The 19,506-nt window shown below is 35.3% G+C and overlaps 1 protein-coding gene across 1 annotated transcript in view; it reads right to left on the bottom strand.

The window, feature by feature from the left end:
• Positions 1-19,506, bottom strand: part of KCNT2 (potassium sodium-activated channel subfamily T member 2) — a 379,130-nt gene that overhangs the window by 227,744 nt on the left and 131,880 nt on the right. Inside the window, exons 4-7 of the mRNA XM_061185285.1 lie at positions 16,386-16,434; positions 13,933-13,992; positions 3,904-3,978; positions 2,586-2,669 (exon numbers count right to left, since the gene is read on the bottom strand). Of these exons, the coding sequence (XP_061041268.1) occupies positions 2,586-2,669; positions 3,904-3,978; positions 13,933-13,992; positions 16,386-16,434 (268 nt within the window). The remainder of the gene's footprint in view (positions 1-2,585; positions 2,670-3,903; positions 3,979-13,932; positions 13,993-16,385; positions 16,435-19,506) is intronic.

Raw genomic sequence — 19,506 nt, 5'->3', positions numbered from 1 at the left:
CCACCAAAGCACCAAATTTTAGTTTACTCGCCTTACAAACATCTGTAGAGTTGTTACACTGACTCCCCAAAAGCCCTCCACGCTGAGTATGCTCTCTTGTGGAAAATTCTAATTTTAAAAGATCAGAAAATAATATGTTCAATTAAGGGGAAAGTAATAGCTGGATCAAACTACCACCATATCTCATTCTCTGAATCAGGAAAAATAACATGAATTATGCCAGGCGATTTATCATAAAAATAAAAAAGTATATAGCCAATGAACATTTTTAGATTAATTTCATTCATATTAGGAGAAATGTGAATTCAAGATATAATTTTATTGTCCAATTGAAAAACACTGAAAATAATAATACCCACTGTTATTTAATATGCAAAAAACAAGCACTCATATATAATACTGCTCATGTAATTTGTTATAAATTTCTCGAAAGTAATTTGGTAATACAGGTCAAAATTCACAAGTATGCCCTTTCTACTTCATGGATTCATTCATTTAATTAGTATTTACCCCATAACATAATTTCTAAAAGCTAACCACATGAAAATTATGAGATGGAAATCGAATACTTATATATGTTCATCTTCATTACAAAATTATAATATTTATTACGTGAAATAATGAATGTCCATTACTATTAAAGTAACTAAAAATGCAATAGAAAAATGGTTAAATAAATTGATCAAAACTAGATAGCAGATTTAGATGCATCCATTAAAAATGGTTTGAACAGGAATATTTAATGACATAGGAACCTGTCCACCACATACTATTATATGACAAAAAATTCAAATTATAAAATTAAACATACAATTTTGTGTGTGTGTGTTTTCATAGAAAATATTAGAAGAATATAAATTATTACTAGTGCTTAGTCTGTGTGGAAGGTTTGTAGTTTTGCATGTTTTATTTTATGGTTTCCTGTTGTATAAATTTTTTATAATAACATTTTAACAGTCTGCATATCAGGACTGCATGAGATAAATAACTTCATCAATACAAGAAAAGTCTCAATGAGCCATAGTTTATCTTCCTCTACCACACATTTAACCAGAACTATAATAAAAACAAACTAAGTTGACTAGAATTTCACCTCGCATCTCTTACTTTCTTCTAACAGAGGTGTTAATAACAGAAAAATAAATTAAAATTTAGCAACCACGGAGAGGAGAAGTAAAATATAGAGCTATGATGGAAAATGAATCCTAAATTAATAATGCAAAGCACTACTTCTACTCTCAACGACTGACTAATGATTCCTCTCTTGGTTAGGTTACTTTTTCCAACAGCTAATAAACGCAAATTAGCAAAGACGTTTATTTTTTCCTGGAGTATTTTTTTTCATTAGGAAATTAGGCAATCTATATTTAGTGAAATAGTATTTTTTTGGACAGTTAAGACAGCCTGATGTTTCCACAAACCATCCACAGGCTACACTATCCCCTTCTTAGCCATGAACTTTCATGAGGCTCCAGTGGTTACTTAACACAGATGTTTAGAAATATTCATCTGGTTGTGAATATTCAAATGTTATCCAGATATTCCTTTTGGCCACAATTTGTGTCATAATTCCTGTTAAAAAGTTATTTACATTGTAAAGCAATCATACTCCAATAAAGATGTTTAAAAAAAAAAAAGGTATTTAAAAGAAAAACAAGTTTGCCTCCAAACAAATTTAATTTCTGTGTGATAAAATTAATAATATTGAGCCCTTACTATGTTTATGCTAGATACAAGATTTTACACATACATATATATGCCTGTATATATAAGTTCATTTAATTCTCACAGCAAGCCTGTATGTAGGTACTTCTATTCTCTTTTGAAGATGAAGACATTAGCAAAGAAGTTGAATCATTTGCTTATCTTATCAGAGCACTTAACATAGAGTGGACTCCTATTAACACCTGTAGAATAAATGACTAAACAGCAAGCTCACTCATAAGTGTCCAAGCCTATTATAGCAAATAGATTTTGGTCACAGTTATAAATCAGTCCTTCTGAACAGGGTCCGCCTTGGGCAAAATGCAACTATGGCACATCTCTGAGTTCTGCATCTCTTCTTTCCTGCTTCCCTTTCTCCCTCCTAATATCCTACTCCCAACCCAACCCAGCCTAAAAAGGTGACTTTACATGAGGGCCTTCTGGCTCCAATATAGGGTCTTACAAAACCCCATAGATTTTTATGTACTGTGAGACTACCTACAGTTAAGAACAGTTTGGCAATGTTACCTCCTGAAGCCTTAAAACCAGGGGTCCCGTTATACATCAAGAGATTGCCTTAGAAGGGAAGGCTGTTTGTCTTCAGGAAATTGGCTAATTAGTTGGACCAGTCCGAACAGCAGTTTGCTTTGGTTTGGTGATATTTGGAATATCTGAACTATGTTTGTTTACCAGTTCATACGGCCTTATGAAGGAAGGGAGTTGGCAATATGGGCATTTTATGACTTTTCATTCTGATTAGGATATAAGCAGACTTGGGATCTATTAGCTTAGACATTTATGCAACACATCACTTTAATGAGGTAAGAAATAATGGAGTGTTGAAAAATATTTTTGTCTTTGCACTTGTCTTTTATACTTACAATCATATTTTCCAAGGCATGTTTGGCAAGCCAACAGTTTAGAAAGACTGGGACAAATAGATTTCTTAAGGAAGGCCAGAATATCTGGAAAAGAAATCAAAACTAAACTTTTATCCCAAAGCAAGAAATCGATATGATTGAGAAGAAATGTGAAACAGAAATAAGTTATTAAAAACAATAGAATGATCTAAATCATGTGGCAAATACTTTAAACTCATATGACTATTGAAATGCAAGGAGCAGACAAGATCTTTTCATTCACTCTCTAAGTCTTACTTAAGGAAAAATTATTTGGAAAATTATTGTAGAAGCAGAATGAAAATAATCAGCTCTCAATGGATGTCAGCTATAACTGTGCTAATTCGATCACTAAATCTTTTAGTGTGACAGTTTATAATAGACATCACCTCTTTCCTTCCTGCAACTGAAAGTAAAAAGTAGATGTAAGGAGACAGAGCTTTAGTTTTTCATAGCATTACCACTTAGTCTCTGCAGATTCAAACATTCTTAGTGACATTGGGGAACTGTACTCCATTGGAATTATATTTAATTAGCCAGTCATTCAATCTGGGGCCAGTTACTCCTCTAGATACATCACTCAAATTAAAATAATTGTCAGAACTGAGCAACAGCTTCAGATAGTATTGACTTATTTTCATAATTTTCCAAATAAAATTCAAACAAATAAGGTGTTAGAAAGCATATTACCAGTACAGATATTACTGTAACTTTATCAAATAGAGATTAAGACCTAATTTTGCAATGGGAAAGTGCTAGTTACATATTCTGTAGTTAAACAGGATCACTGTGGAATTGGTCCTCCACAGACTTTGATAAAGAAGCAAATTACTGGTTGTCTGGCTGATGGCAACTTCCTTAGTAAAAAGAGAACTGGACTTTGGAAATCCTGTGGTTAAGCTCGAGATAAACATATTCTTAGCATGAGAAACTTTTATAAATACTTGGGTTTACTTGGTTTCTATTTTTTTTTAATTCCACAATATACACAAGAAATGGAGTGATTAATTCCTGCTCTGTTTAGACAATACTGACACTTGTTAAAATGGCACCTCTAGAGCATATATTTCTAAAAAGTATTTCATTTTGCTATTGTACTAAATCTCATTAATTTTCACTTAATTTCACAACCCAGTTATCCAACTGATTTTACTATTTATTTTTTAATACCATGATTTAAAACAATAACAAAGTCTAAATTCATTCATCTGAGCTAATATGTTATCTATTACTATTTAGATTTAAAGACTTTATGTCTAATAAAAAACTTATTTCTTTTAAAGATTCTTTTAGGACTTACTGAGATAATGAAGGGAACCGCATTAATTATTTCCAAGATGAAGGGTATTCGTAAAATCTGTTCCCAGATGTTTCCCTTCCAAGAAAGAATGAGTAAAAATGAAAGTCAATTATAACTGAATCCCATTAAAGGGGGAAAAAGACAGCATCAGAATTTCTCTAGCAATAAGGATGCTTACATTAACAGAATACCAAATCATTATTTAGAAATGTAGCAATGACTTTTAGAGATTATTTTGCTGAATGTAATTGTGCCCTCTCAATTTTGTAGTCAGCTTAAGAAGTAAAACAAATGTTTGTAGTAATCCTTGAATACTGCACATATCACATTTTAATCATATCATATTTCATGGAAGAAAAGTCACTAGTAAAAATAAAACACATTAAAAAACCTTACAGAATCAATGAAAAAGCGACTCAATCTTAATTTTTTTACTATAATAATTACATTCACAAACTTTAAAGCATATCAAATAGTTCGCAAACACAAACATATAACAATGTTTCTTGGAATTAACATTGTTTTTAGATTAATAAAATTTAAAAGGAGGATTTTCTCAATCTTCTGGATTCTAATCTTCCAACCCACATAGTGCAACAATATTAATCAGGCCTGGCTACCTAATTTGTGGGGCTAAGGGCAACATGAAAATGCAGGGCCTCTTATTAACAAATTATGAATAATTTCAAGAAGGTGACATCAGAGCATTAAAACAAGCACAGGCCCTTCTAATTGTGCAGCTCTGGGCTACTGCACTGACTAACAGGTCATTCCTGAAACTTTCTTGAACGGTGTCTAGCAAAAAAAGAACTCAGAACTTCCTAAAGCAGTTTATTCATCTATGAAAAAAAGAACTACCCATTAGTAAGGCAATTTGAAATCTGACTCCCTGTAATGTCTAATTATTTTGTGACACTGGCTATAATATTGGGATTTTTAATTTTTCTTGAGGTCCCAAAGCCTTAAAACATTACAATGATGTAAAACACCTCCACTTCACAAGGCAAGTTCTAGATCAGCAATCGTCTGTGTGCTAAAGAGGTTTTGTTATCATTGGTTCATCACCCGTCTGCAAGCTGTATAAAGAGTGGCGGGGGGAGCAGGTGGAAGAAACAGAAGCAATGAGACCTCCTCTGTGTAGAGATACAAGGGTGCTGTGGTACTCCCCTCACCACAGCCAGCTCAGTGAGGAGAGCTCGGGTGAACCACTCAGAGAGCTGGGCTCAGACGTGGGGGCCGCATTTGGCGAATGCTTAAAACATCATCAAAAACCAGCAGAGCAGGGCTTCCCTGGTGGCGCAGTGGTTGGGAGTCTGCCTGCCAATGCAGGGAACACGGGTTCGAGCCCTGGTCTGGGAAGATCCCACGTGCCACGGAGCGGCTGGGCCCGTGAGCCACAACTACTGAGCCTGCGCGTCTGGAGCCTGTGCTCCGCAACAAGAGAGGCCGCGATAGTGAGAGGCCCGCGCACCGCGATGAAGAGTGGCCCCCGCTTGCCACAACTAGAGAAAGCCCTCGCACAGAAACGAAGACACAGCCATAAATAAATAAACACAGCCATAAATAAATAAATAAACAAATACTCTAAAAAAAAGAAAAAAAAAAAACTAGCAGAGCAAAGAGAAAGAGGGTTAAGATGCGAACAGGCCACACTTATGCCAATCCTAAGAGGTACTTATTTTCTGGGGATGAGATATAGACCCTAAAGAATGAAACTTATGGCCATTCTAAGTTCACACTCAGGAGGGCTGTGTCCCTAAGGGGACATGGAACTGTGACAGATGGTGGCCCTCAGGGCCCCAGGGCCTGGGTCAGAGCCCTAGTGGCCAGTCCGAGGCTTGAGGCATCAAGGAGCTTTGGCCAAAGGCCTCAGGAGAACCACAAAAGCCCCGTTTGGACCTGCCATCAGAGCAACCCAACCACAGACTGTTCTTGTGCCAGTCAGGCAACTTTGTCCCAGAAGCTGACCTCACTTCTCCCCGTGCCTCCTCAGCCCCGAGGGACCAAAATCAGCTGGTGTCAAATAAGGGAGGAGGGGGAAAGAGGAGATGGCCCCCAAGATGATCCCCTGCCCCATGTGGTTCCAGGCCAAGAAAAAGCTAAAACTGGATAAGAATTTTAAATTTTTACATACTGATCATAATTTCTTAAGTACTAAACTGAGATTTGCATTGCGATTGAAAAGTTTAAAAAAGCTAAGATACCTGCCCAAGAGTTCATCTGATGAGCATGGCTCATGAGGACAATGACTGAATTTGAAGGAGAAAGGTAGGAAAACTAAAGCCTTTTCCTACTTGCACTGAGTCAGGCCTACCTATTCAACAAACCATTTATAATTGATTTTAATTATGTGAAGCTCCTAGTTTTTATTGCACAGGTTAACATTACCAGTTTTTTCATCAGTTTTTTACATGACTCAGTTTCCAGAATGCTTAATACTTGGCTTACTCTTTCCCTACTGTGCTTTTACTTGTCATTGTACATCGTTCCTTGATGTCAATGATTCTGCACAGGAAAAGAGACTGATGTGACCAGAAGAAGACGGCAGGGTGGAGTTGGGGGGGGAGGGGTATGGGTACAGTTACCACTAGTCATACGGCAGGATCTTTCTATGAATACACAGCAAGATTAGCGTCAGTTTTCTTAGCTGTGGCACACTGGAAAGTTTAGTTCATAGTAAACCAAAAGCCTTTCTATCTCTAATGTCCCTCTTCATTTCCATTTATAACACACCAATTTGATTTTTATGATTTTTTCTCAAACCAGTAAAAGAGTCTCATGACTGGTATGTGACTTGGTTGGGTTCACTTCTGATTTATCTTCCATATTAAAGCCAGAGAATTCTTTCTAAAATGCCAAATTTCCATTGCCATCATATTAACATCCAAACTCCTCATTACATCATATGAAGCTTCATAATTTGGACTCTGGCTACTGGTTTGGTTTGTACCTACTATATTCCTAGCCCACCTTGAATTCAGCTACAGATTCATCACATGTAGAACTGATTTTGATGCAGTTCTCTGAACACACTAGGCTATTTCATACTTTTACAACTTTGCTCACACACTTCTCCCTCTGCTTGGAATGTCTCAGTCCCCATACCTTCACCACTAACTACCTGGATACATGTTTGTAACATTTTATAAAACTTATTTGTTTATATGACATTTGGACTCAATAAGCATGTTAATGAATAAATGAAACTTTCAAATATTTTATACATATTCTTCCCTTCTTGGTATAATTAATTTTTGAACTTAAACATTTATATTTCTTTCTATTGGATCCAAATGGAAACCCCTGAAAGAATATTATTGTTTAAAGCCTTCCTGGTGCAATTATAAATAAGTTGTTAAACTTATGGCCACAAAGCTCAACAGAAATTTCTGGAAGAAAGCATTTCAAGAGTACTTGGCTATATACCAATCTTAGGTAATCTCATCTATTTGTCAACTTCAACATATCGTCAATAATAAACCAATGACTTCCAATGTTGTATCTCTAGCTCAGATCAATATTCTATCTGAGAATCTCTTTCAGATCTCCACTGCCTAATTCACTGCTTCACACAGATGCCTCAAAGGCACCTTGTGGGTAATATGTCTAAAAGTAAAATTTAAATGACAATGAAAACACGACAATCCAAAACCTATGGGATGCAGAAAAAGCATTTCTAAGATGGAAGTTTATAGCAATACAATCCAACCTCAAGAAACAAGAAAAATCTCAAATAAACAACCTATCCTTATACCTAAAGCAACTACAGAAAGAAGAACAAACAAAACCCAAAGATGGTAGAAGGAAAGAAATCATAAAGATCGAAATAAATGAAATAGAGATGAAGAAAACAATAGCAAAGATCAGTGAAACTAAAAGCTGGTTCTTCAAGAAGATAAATGCAGTTGATAAACCTTTAGCCAGACTCATCAAGGAAAAAAGGGAGAGGATTCAAATCAATAAAATTAGAAATGATAAAAGAGAAGTTACAACAGACACCACAGAAATACAAAGGATCATAAGAGACTAACAAGCAACTCTATGCCAATAAAATAGACTACCTAAAAGTAAAATTTATGATGTTTGCCCTGACTGGTTCTCCAGTAACAGAAACCAAAAATTCTGGAGAAACTCTTTACACCTTCCTTTCACATGCTAAACAAGAATAATTCGTCAATAAGACTTCCTGATTCATATACGGATCTTGAGTCCTCTGGTTCTCATTCTAACGCTAATCCCACTCCAGCCTCCTAACCAGTCTCCTCCCCTTCCTTCTTGCCCCATTCCCATTCACCTCCCACAATGTTACCAGGAATATGTTTCTAAGGCACATCTCATGTGCCAATCCCTACCCCTCACCCCACGCCACCCCCACTCACTTTGAAACTCTTGAACAATTCAGACACTTGTACAGGGAAACACAGATTCTATTACAACCTACAAGGCAACATATCATTTAGCTCTCCTTGACCTCTCCACCCGAATTTTAAAGATCATTCTTTCCAAAGACCTTCCACTCCTTATATATGCCAGGGCCTTGGCACGTGCTTTTTAAGAGACTTGGAAAATCTCCACCTTCCTTTCCAATTTCCCCTTGTCTAGTTAATTCACACACATCTTTCAGCTCTTAACTCAAAATCTTTTGAGTGTCTTGAGGCTTTCCTTGCCCCCTCATTGCACACACACCAGACAAGATCAGATTCCCACACTAGGTTTTTCAATCTTCATCAACATCCTTCTCATTCCTTTTTTTCAGTTTGTTTTTATATATTTAATCAACACTTGATTTTAATGTCATGAGGTCCAGGTGAGAGCATCTGTTTAGTTCAGGATTCTTTGCTCTGTTCCTAGCACAGTCCTTGACAGTCTGAAGCTCCTCAATAAAAACTAGGACTGCATTATGTCAAACACACTCCTGTTGATTCATAGCTAATGTGTGTGTATGTTTGTGTATGTGTGTGTTGTAGCAAATAAGGAATTTCCCCCAGAGGACTAATTTTCACAATCTAAAATTATACAGGGAGGCAATGTACTCATTGCTAAAAATAAGCGAATACATTTCGATTATATTCATTAGGTTTAATTCTAAGATCTCAGGTTGTCTGTTGAACATTCATAAATTATCTCCCCTAAAATGAGCTGATGAAAAATAGATAGAAAAATTATCCAAAAGTTGCATTGGCTATTAGAGAGTCCCCATGGGCCTGCATCATATAAATCCACATGATAAAAGTAATTATAGCGAAAAAAGAAAGCCTAAATCCGGAGAATGCCGCTACATAGGGAAGCATGAAATAAGATCCAAAAGGCAGGCACATGCCTTTCAAAATTAAGTTAAATACCTGTTTCACTTAATCTTATTTTCCTGAACGAGATGAAAGGCATTAGTCTTCTTCCAAAAGGTAACCTAAAGAAAAAAAAAGTTTCTAAAAAGTAGTTTTTTCTGTTCTAAGCGTGTAGAGCTCTCTGTGTTCCTCTTCTTGTTGACAGAATTCAGTAAAATATAAATAAAACCTAATCTAACCATTCTACAACATTTGGTATGGATGTAACTTTCCTTAACCAATAAAAATGCAGGACAATAGGTGATTTTCTAAGATGTACCAGGCTTTTATTTTTATCATAAAAGAAAGTGCAAGTTTGGAACTATTATCTAGGTAACTCTTAAAAGCACTTTAAAAATTATAAGACTTAAGGTAATTTAGTTGTTGTTAGCCCAGGTTGGAACATGGGACTTCTAAAAAGCATTTTCTTCTATAATATTAAGAACACCTATATTTAAAATATTTAACCAAAAAGACTAATAACTTACTTTCCTTCAGTGAGTTTAAATTGTGGAGTAACCCTATGGCAGTCTTTTGTATTTCTGAATGTAAACTCAACGACATTCAGATTTACCATTTCCATGGTATGGTAAGCAGAGTCACCAGATCTAGGCATCCTAGTCCAAATCCTTTGTTCTTTCCAGAAATAAGCCCATCATGATGTTAACATTTCAAAACTGTTGCTTTTTATAAAGCGATTACTGTATAGAAAAGAGAATTGTAGATTTAACCAAAGCCTTCTAGGTGTGCTGAACTTTTGTTTTCAGAGATTTGGAAATTACGCCAGGGTGCGTTTTTGTTTCCTTTTGAGTTAATGAATGTGTGTGTATAAATAGAGTTCTATTTTGAAAGCAGCTGATAAAGACATAGAGGGTATCTATCTGACAGAAGAATAAGAACTTCCCTGTTGGGCAATCCCTGCGACTCTTTTGACAAATAGCGATAAATAAACATGAACTGAATGATGATTTAACTTCAGACCTGCAATTCTGTACGACAGAGGACAAAATAAGTGGATGTCAGGGATTTGTAAGTTATTATCTGCTAACCTCAACACTCTTACACTTTTAAGAGTTTTTGCTCATTTTGCTTTTACTCATTAGTCTTTTGATTTTAAAAAAACGATAGTCTCCATGATAGTTTAAACGTTTTTAATTGTTAAGGATTAAGTCATGCTTATTTTAGAGTGTCTAATTTTACGAACTATAAGGTACTTACAAATAAAGTATTAAATTTATTTTTAAATATCGCATATATACATATATGTTGTATATGTAAATATATACATTATCTGTATATATATATGCAGATGTAAACAAATATGAGAAAATTGTATGTTGATTTGCTATCGATATTTCAGAACTAGAAATATCAAAGAGCAATATTAGAAATGGATTTCATTACTAATACAATATCCATTTCTGTATACCTGTCTATAATTTTTCTTAAAAGTCTAATTTGAGAGAAGGACCTCATTTGAAGTTCTGCTGTATGGATTTGCCTTATATATATGCCATAAGTAGTTATCAATTATTTAATTTTTTCATTCCAAAAAATGTATCCAACAGTTTATTGAAAGGGTCAGAAGAGTTCATGAATTTGACTGAATATATGAAAGGAAAAGAAGGTAATTAACAGCAACCTATCCTTCCAATGTCACCTAACTCCTTTTTATCTTTTGTGTTGTAACACACAGGACTCATTTACCATGAACCTCTCCTCCATCCAGATATTAATGTTTATGAAGGTCAGAATGAAAATATTATATGTCATCTAGCTCTACCTGCTAGGTCTTTGCTCTCATTTTATAAATGGCAGGAATTAATTGATTACAAATGTCAGCACCATATAATTACAATGGAAAATTATAATTCCATCTTGAATCTCTTCGTGCTTTTTAAATGACTATTATTAGCAAAGCACCAAAGTTAATTTCATATTACTTTTTAGTTAGAATTTGGAGCACACACATTCACCAATGCAGATTAATATTTTGGCCAGTTTATGCATTTGTACATACTCTTGTACTAGTGCAAGAGATTTCATTAAATTACAAAAAAACACCCACATGCCTAATTTTTTAGTATGTCACTTTTTGCGTATCATATTCAACATTTATCACATACTTGAATACTAAAGACCTTAGAAGGTAACATCTTGGATGTTAATTTACTTGATTTTTATTTTATTCTTCTAGGTATCCAAAATCCAGATTTGTCAATCAGTACATACTTATAGAGCACCTATTCTGACAAGAAGATATACTAATAAGCCATTAAAAGATCCCTCCTCAACATCTCATTCTATACTGTCCATCACTAAGCTAGTACTTTCTAAGTAATTTAGGATTAAGTGACCAGATATGTGCAAGATCTTTCAGCTTCCTCCTCTGACTTCAAAATATTCTTTCAGGCACCATTTTCCATCTCCTGTGCTCTCCTAAAAGAACAGAATGTATCCAAAGCTAATTAGTAGTCCTCAACTTCCTGTTCTAGCTTATTCTTACTTTTTATAAACCTTGCTTCATCCATCATTTTTTCCTGTCCCCTCTACTTGCTCTCTTTAAAAGATGCAGATTTTTATCATCGTGAGGCAATCTTCTACCTCATTATATTACCTCTAGGGAGCTCCTGTACCAGTCAATCAACATTCTTCATTTGACAATTTTACTCTCAACTGTACTCCATTCAAATTGGGCTCTTAAGGGTGAATAACAAATGATCTCCCAAATTGTAAACCCAAAGGCCTTTCTCAAGCTTCTTACTAAACTTTCCAAGGTTCCCATGCTTTCATTTAACACTTTTCTTCCCTAGACATTTCTAACATCCTATTTTTCTCATAAATATTAAATCAATCCATTTGTATTTTTTTTGGAAGGCACTCATTCTTTTCTTTCTACACTTTCTAATTCATCAATCTCACCTTATTAGACATTGGCCTTATGTTCTTTAGGCGGAGTTAATGAGAATTTTTAAAAGGAAGCCAGCAGAAAAGGTGAGAGAGTTTGTAAAGACTTCTTGCCCTAAATTTTGGATTAAAAAGTAGTCTAGGGAATGTTATCTTCAAAACCTTACATTATGAAATGAGAAAGAAATTTATATGGTAGATAAGAATCCCCCCAAAACAGAACCTTGAGTGCACTTGTTGACATCGTACATGCAGAAACTGCGAACTGGAAATCCGTGATGACTATGACAACCATTCTGATGACTTTCCACGCTTCTCACCTATTCCTCTGTCTGCCCTCATTGCTCAGTTCTTCCAATGGCCACACTATAAGCATCTTCATTAACGTGGGCCTTCTCTTCTCCACTGGTTACTATCCCATCCTTAACGGATTTGCATGCTTCCTTCATCATCTCTATGGAAATGACTGCCAATTCTTAATAAATCTCTCCTGCAAGTCCCAGATCCTCCTTTTCAATTGCCTGCATGTCACAGCTATTTGTCCAAAAATATCTCAGATTCATCATTTCCAAAACCATTTTCATTATTCCACCTATCTCGACCCCAGTCTGATTTTTTTCTTGATGTAACTTTTCTTGGTTTTACTGCCTTGTTCCCAGTCATTTGGATTTAGGAAATCTTAAAATGATTTCTGACATTTTCTTCTCCTCATCTATTTCAACTAATCAGTTGATGATTTCTTTAGTTTCTACTTTCATGACTTATCTTGCATTGAATGTATTCCTTTCACCCAGCCAAAGCTTCACTCGAAGTTTTCCTTCCATACCGCAAATGCATCTTAACTGAGCATGTGGTTTTCAGTGCCATGTCTCTTTGACCTGTGCTGCACAGATGTTCTGAACTAATACTCCTAAAACTTAGTTACAATTATAGAACTCTCGTGTTCAACATCCTGCATCAACTCCCCACTGTAAGTTGCCATACAAGGCCCTCACTATATTGTCCCATCTTTTTCCACCAATATTTTCCCACATATGCCACACTCTGCCCAAACCTAAATACTTATTCATTCTTCCAATTTTATATGCACATTCCTTCTTTTATGCCTTTGCTGATTCTATAAATCCCTGTTGTTCTGCCTTTTCATCTTTCTTTAGTGAAGTTACTGATTCAAGGATTCTGCTTAAATCAGTCTTTTCACCCCATACGACCTCTCTCTATGAAGCCCCACAGGACTTTATTTGCACCTCATAGGAAGTACCTATTATTCAGCCTTGTATTATTATTGTCTGTATAATTTTCTCTTGCCCATCCCCCTTTCTAGATCGTAAATTCATTGAGAAAAAAACGATGCACGGTGTGGTGCTCTTCATCAAATAAGAACTTAATAAACATTTGTTAAATTCGGTTAGCCAAGCAAACCTTCGCCAAAAATGAAGGGAATTCATGAAAATAATTCCTAACAGACATGTTTTTCTCCCTCAGTGTTTCCTGTACAGATCAGGAGAAGAGGTGGAGAACAATAAAAAGCCAAACCATTCTATTTGCTTGTCTCATATTAGCATGCACGTAATGGGCAAATTAGCCCATGGGAATTAGTGAAGTATGTTTAAGCCACCAAGGAAAACATTACTATGTTACCACAGCTTTTTATCACATACTGGAGAGGTCAAAAGAGTTAAAGGGGTTTAAGAAGAGCTTGCTTTATCCCCAGAGTATGAATTAGAAATAGAGGAATACTGGGTCAATGCTAGTAATGTGTTCTACCAGCAGAAAACTTCTAATTAAAATAACTTACCTTATAACTGAGATAACCAAGCAGTACTGTTTCAAAGAGACTTATCAATGCCACTGAAACCTAAAATATAAATTATACCTTAATGAGAAAATACAACAAAATCAAAATATATATTCTGATTACAATACTTTTAACTTTATATATATGTGCATATATGTGTGTATATACATATATATTTTTATATATATATATATATATATGTGTATATATATATATATATGATATAGGAGGTGCTATGTGGCACTTTAATTTCTACATACAGGTGGTAGGCAGCAGGCTGTCCCAGGCACTACAGCTTAGTTTTTATAATTTCTAATACTCCTCAATAAGTCTTTTTTAAGTTTATTACCACAAATGTAAATGTGGGATTAGAACAGGCAGATGGCAGGAATCTTCACCATATGTAAAGAATAGGTTTTGTTTGTGTGTGTATTCTTAATACACACAATCACACACAACTGTCCCACCACAAATAATGCTCTCCCTCAGCCATACCACCACCATCTCAGTACACCCAGCAAAAATGGCAGTTCCCTTCAGAAAATAAAAGAATACAAGCTTGGAGTTGAAGGATAATTTCCATCCTATCACCCACCTCAAACAAAATGAAACATCCTCAAACACTAAACAAAATAGTTCATGTCAGCACTTCAAGATACTTTCAGATTTTATTTGAATGGACTTCACAGCCAATTCCCCTTCGGCCGCTGGACATGGGCATCCTGCAGCCCCCTAGACAAGCTTCCACTTTTCTCTCTATTCTCTACTCTGTATACAGTTTCCTCTGCTCAGCTACCAAAGAGCTATGATTGCAACAGAAAAAGTAACCAGTAAAGACATCCAAATTATTTTGTGTTAAAGACCCTAAGCACTTCAGGAGACAGGAATATAATCAAAATAAGCAAGCATCAACATGAAATAACTGAGATAACAAATATATTTGTTCATAGATTTGTGAGGGTAAAGTCAATCTGCATGAGAAAGGCAGATACCCTAGAGTTTTAGATTCTGACTCCTGTTGGAATGAAAACTTTGATTTAGGTGAATATTAAAATATAAGGACAATTTAAAACATATGAATGCATGACAATCTAAGTAAAATAAGTCCAGAAGTACATACAGTAGACAGACATTAAAATAGAAATTTTTCACTTTTTCAATTTTCTCCACAAATTCTCTAAATCATAATCTCTTACTTTTTCTAGAGGTACACATTGTTAGATGATCTTGAGACCACTTTTAGCATGAATTACCCAAAATCCTATGTGAAAATGAGTGTTTTTATTATTTTAGAATATCACTATCAGATAAAAGCAATTTGAACAGATCAAAATATATTTCAAGGCCATATATAACTATTCATAAAAATATTAACTTACTTTACAAGTGTGTACGGCACTGCAATGAAAGTCAGTATCAAAAAACATAAAACACAACTTGACTTCGATAAAATACAAAATATGCAGACACAGTAAAAACTTGATTCATAGTTATAATCACAATGCATACATAATTGAAATAATTCATTGTCACGTATAAAATGTACAGACCTCACAATCATCCTGACTTTAAAAGACAACCCAAACATTTGATTTTAAAGTATTTTAAAGGTTGTTTATACACAGTGAGACTTAAGAGTCCTTCCATTCCTTCCAGACTCAACTGTCTTCCAATCTCTAATGTTTTTAATCTTAGAGACTCTCCTCTTTGAATGATTTTTGCTTTTGAAAAACAACAGAAACTACAAAGTATCTGCAGGAAAGAGACAGGAGTAGAGGAGATGGGAAGTTGTAAAAAGTTTGCCTGGCATGAAATTCAACAAAAAAAGGAACAGAGATCCAGAGGACTCCAGGGAACACCACCACAATGTAGTTCAGACACACTGTGCTCCACACGTTTCCTTACTCCTTCTTCAGGACTCCTTTTATGCCAGGGCACACTTTTTGTTTTATTTACAAAATTATCTGCTTAGGGACCAAGCTCTTCCTATTGGTAATACGAACTGTTTGTTCATTTGTTTATTCATTGAACAATTATTTATTGAGATTCTACCACGTTCCCAACACTGAGCACATAAGGTAAAAAATGCAAACATGGTTATGGGCTTTTGATTAATTTTTCAAAGATGATATAACCTAAGACTTTAGGAGTGCCTAAAGTAGTTTGGGGAACTTGTTGTGCCTTCAAACAAGGTTGGGTTTACGTTAGTTTCCTTCAGATCCTCAAAAGCTTTCTGAAGTCTAAACCTGATCATGAGGAAATTCTCAAAAGGTAGAATGGAGGGCTCACGTAAACGTGAAGAAAGGAATAAAAATTTTAAGATGTGCATCAAGATTAATTAAACAATACACCAAAACTCATTTTTAATGTCAAAACTTTTCTCCCCAGTAGTATTGCTCAGTAAAATATGAATAAATCCAGAAATATAGGAATAAGACAAAATTGTACATAACCTGTAAGCCCCATAAAGGTAGACTTCTGTTCACCCAAAAGATATGAGACCTATGAAAAGAATGATAAGACATTAGTTTTTTTTTTTTTAATGAAAAAAGCATTCATTTTCACATTTTGACTAAAGTTGGAAATATTTAAATGTTGTTAGCATTAAAAAAACAAGAAAATACCACAATTAAAATTAGAAAAAAATCTTATATTGCTTCAATTTTCTTTTTGGTAATACTCGTTTCTGTTCCAGGAAAAAAAAACCCTTTTTAATTTTGTTTTCGGTCTCATGTTAATCATGTAAGAAAAGACAATGGGCCCTTATTTAAGGAGTGAGGATGGCAAGGTAGAAAAACTCAAACCACCTGCTAATCAACTCTCCATTGAAAAGCCACTTGAGGATCTTCCATAAACTCTAGGACTTTGTTATTTTTAACACAATATATCGGCAACACAGATTGAACAGTCGAAATAATCAGAAGAAAGTCAGTGACTCAGATTGCAGAGCACACTTATATTCAGATTTGAATTTTTATAAAATATTTAATATATCACCCAAAAACCTGTGACTGAGGTTAGCATAAAACATTATGCAGGACAAGGAGTAACTGTCCTTAAATGTCTCTTAAAAATCCTATTATCTCTGATGTTAAAAATTGTTTATAGTCTGCAAAGAACACCATACATTCTAATGTCCTACTAGTTATAATTTCTCACTGTTTATACTTCACCCTTATCTACATCATTTGGTGTACAGTTGATTCAAACACTAGTCATTCACAGCAATACACTCTACTTAGGAAAAGATGAAAATAGCTGTATTACACTGTCCAAAATATGCAAATAAAAAACATACAAAGCAGAACAAAGCCTACTCACTAGAGTTATGAAGTATTCGAGGAATCCCATAAAAGACTGTGTATTTTTAAATCTTTGAATCATTTTCTTTTTCATAATATGTTAAACAAAAATAAAGGGCAATAAACTCTTTAAAATTCTTGTTTTAAAGAGAATTGCATGGGCTTTCCTGGTGGCGCAGTGGTTAAGAATCTGCCTGCCAATGCAGGGGACACGGGTTCGAGCCCTGGTCTGGGAAGATCCCACATGCCGCGGAGCAACTAGGCCCGTGAGCCACAACTACTGAGCCTGCGTGTCTAGAGCCTGTGCTCCACAACGAGAGAAGCCACGACAATGAGAAGCCCGTGCACCGCGATGATGAGTAGCCCCCACTCGCCGCAACTAGAGAAAGCCTGCGCACAGAAACGAAGACCTAACACAGCCAAAAAAATAAATAAATAAATTTATTAAAAAAAAAAAAAGAAAAAAAGAGAATTGCAAACCTTAGAAAACTATTCAAAGAAATTACCGAGCATATTAGACTAAAGTACTCTTTGTGATTGCAGAATGTAACATCTACCTGGGTGATTAACATCTTCAGTTGCTCCAAACCAAACCTGTGACCTTTCTCACCAAAACAGGGCCTCTCAGGTTTTCACATCTCAGTAAATGGAACCAAATTCCATTGTGTTTGGTTAGCCCAAGACTTAGGCATCATCTTAGATGCTTTCCTCTCCTCTATTTGTAAATACTTAATACATGAGTCACCAAACCTTTTCAATTCTTCCCACCAAATATCTGTAGAATGTATCTACCTCTCTTCATCTCCACTACCACAGCCACCTTAACCTAAATTATCATTTTTTGCAACTGGACTCTTGCAAAAGCCTATAACTGGAACCCTACACCTCCTTTTGCCTTCTACAGTTTTTCTCCAAATTACAACTACAGAGATTCTTTCTAAATGCATGTCATCACATCACTCCACTGTGTATTTTTTTAAAGCATTTCCTTTTTGAAAAAAATAGTTATGTATTTATTTTTGGCTGCTTTGGGTCTTAGTTGCAGCATGCGGGATTGAACCCACATCCCCTGCATTGGAAGGCAGATTCTTAACCACTGGACCACCAGGGAAGTCCCTCCACTGTGTACTGACACTTCACTTTTGTCAAGATAAGGACCAAAACTCTTGACCTGGCATTCTTAGACTTAGTCAACTGTGACATGCTCCTTGCTATCACAGCCCTTTTCACATGTTCTTCCCTCATCCGAGAGCCCTCAGCTCAACCCTCTCTCAGGGAAACCTTCCTGAAGGCTTCCCCTTGATCAATGTGGCCAATGAATCTCTTAGGCCATGTCACTCACCATACCTCCCCTGCCACTCATCTCGGTTGTAACCTTGTATTTGTTTGTAAATGTATTTCTTTAATAGTTGACGCCTCACTAAACTGCAAGTCCCACAAGATGAAGTAGTATGTCTATTTCACCCACCATTATGGTCCTAACGTCTTCCCAAGTACATGCCTATAGTAGGCTAGGCATTCAATACAAACAAATGGATGGTGCCAGTAAAGGCAAATTGTGAGTGATGAACTCAGCAACACTGTCATTTCCAGAACACATCTCACATATGTTCTCAGTAACATTTGAGAAATCAGGCCAAAATACGGTATGCAGGAGCAAAGAGGGATAATATATATGTTTTTTTGCAGATAGAAATGGTGTGCTACAAAAACTATGAAATAATTAAGGAGATAGCAATCTCTGCAAAATCATAAAATAAATTGCAAATAAGATGTCTGAGAACATTTTCAAAAAGAGATTGGTAATTAGCATAGATTTACTAAAAGCTAGTTATCAAACTAATGGCATTTTCTTTGATCTGACGTTGTTTTAATAGATCTTGAAAAATCAGATACTTAAATTTAAATAAGACTTTGAAAAAAAAGATTTTTTTGGACAAGACTGTGCCATGTGGAATAAGTTTCATGATCCTTAAAAAAAGTTTCTACAAGACTGTAATATGTAAATTTTGATAAAAAGTGAGATCTCCAATGGAAAGTCATCTTTCACATCCATTTACCAGGGACTAAACTGAATAAATGCATAGAAGGAAAATGTATACATTCTAATAAAAAGCTAGTGCCCAAACTCTCCTGCATAAAATAAATTTATCAAGAAAAAAGAATGTGGGATCTGATCTGCACAGTCCTAGAGAACCATCTAAACAAACAAGAGTTGAAACTGAAACTAGCAGACAGACTAATTCCAAACGAGGTTTCAATCCCATTGACA

Source organism: Eubalaena glacialis, chromosome 3, assembly GCF_028564815.1.
Source record: "Eubalaena glacialis isolate mEubGla1 chromosome 3, mEubGla1.1.hap2.+ XY, whole genome shotgun sequence".
Taxonomy (NCBI): domain Eukaryota; kingdom Metazoa; phylum Chordata; class Mammalia; order Artiodactyla; family Balaenidae; genus Eubalaena; species Eubalaena glacialis.
This window is presented reverse-complemented; position numbering and strand designations above follow the sequence as displayed.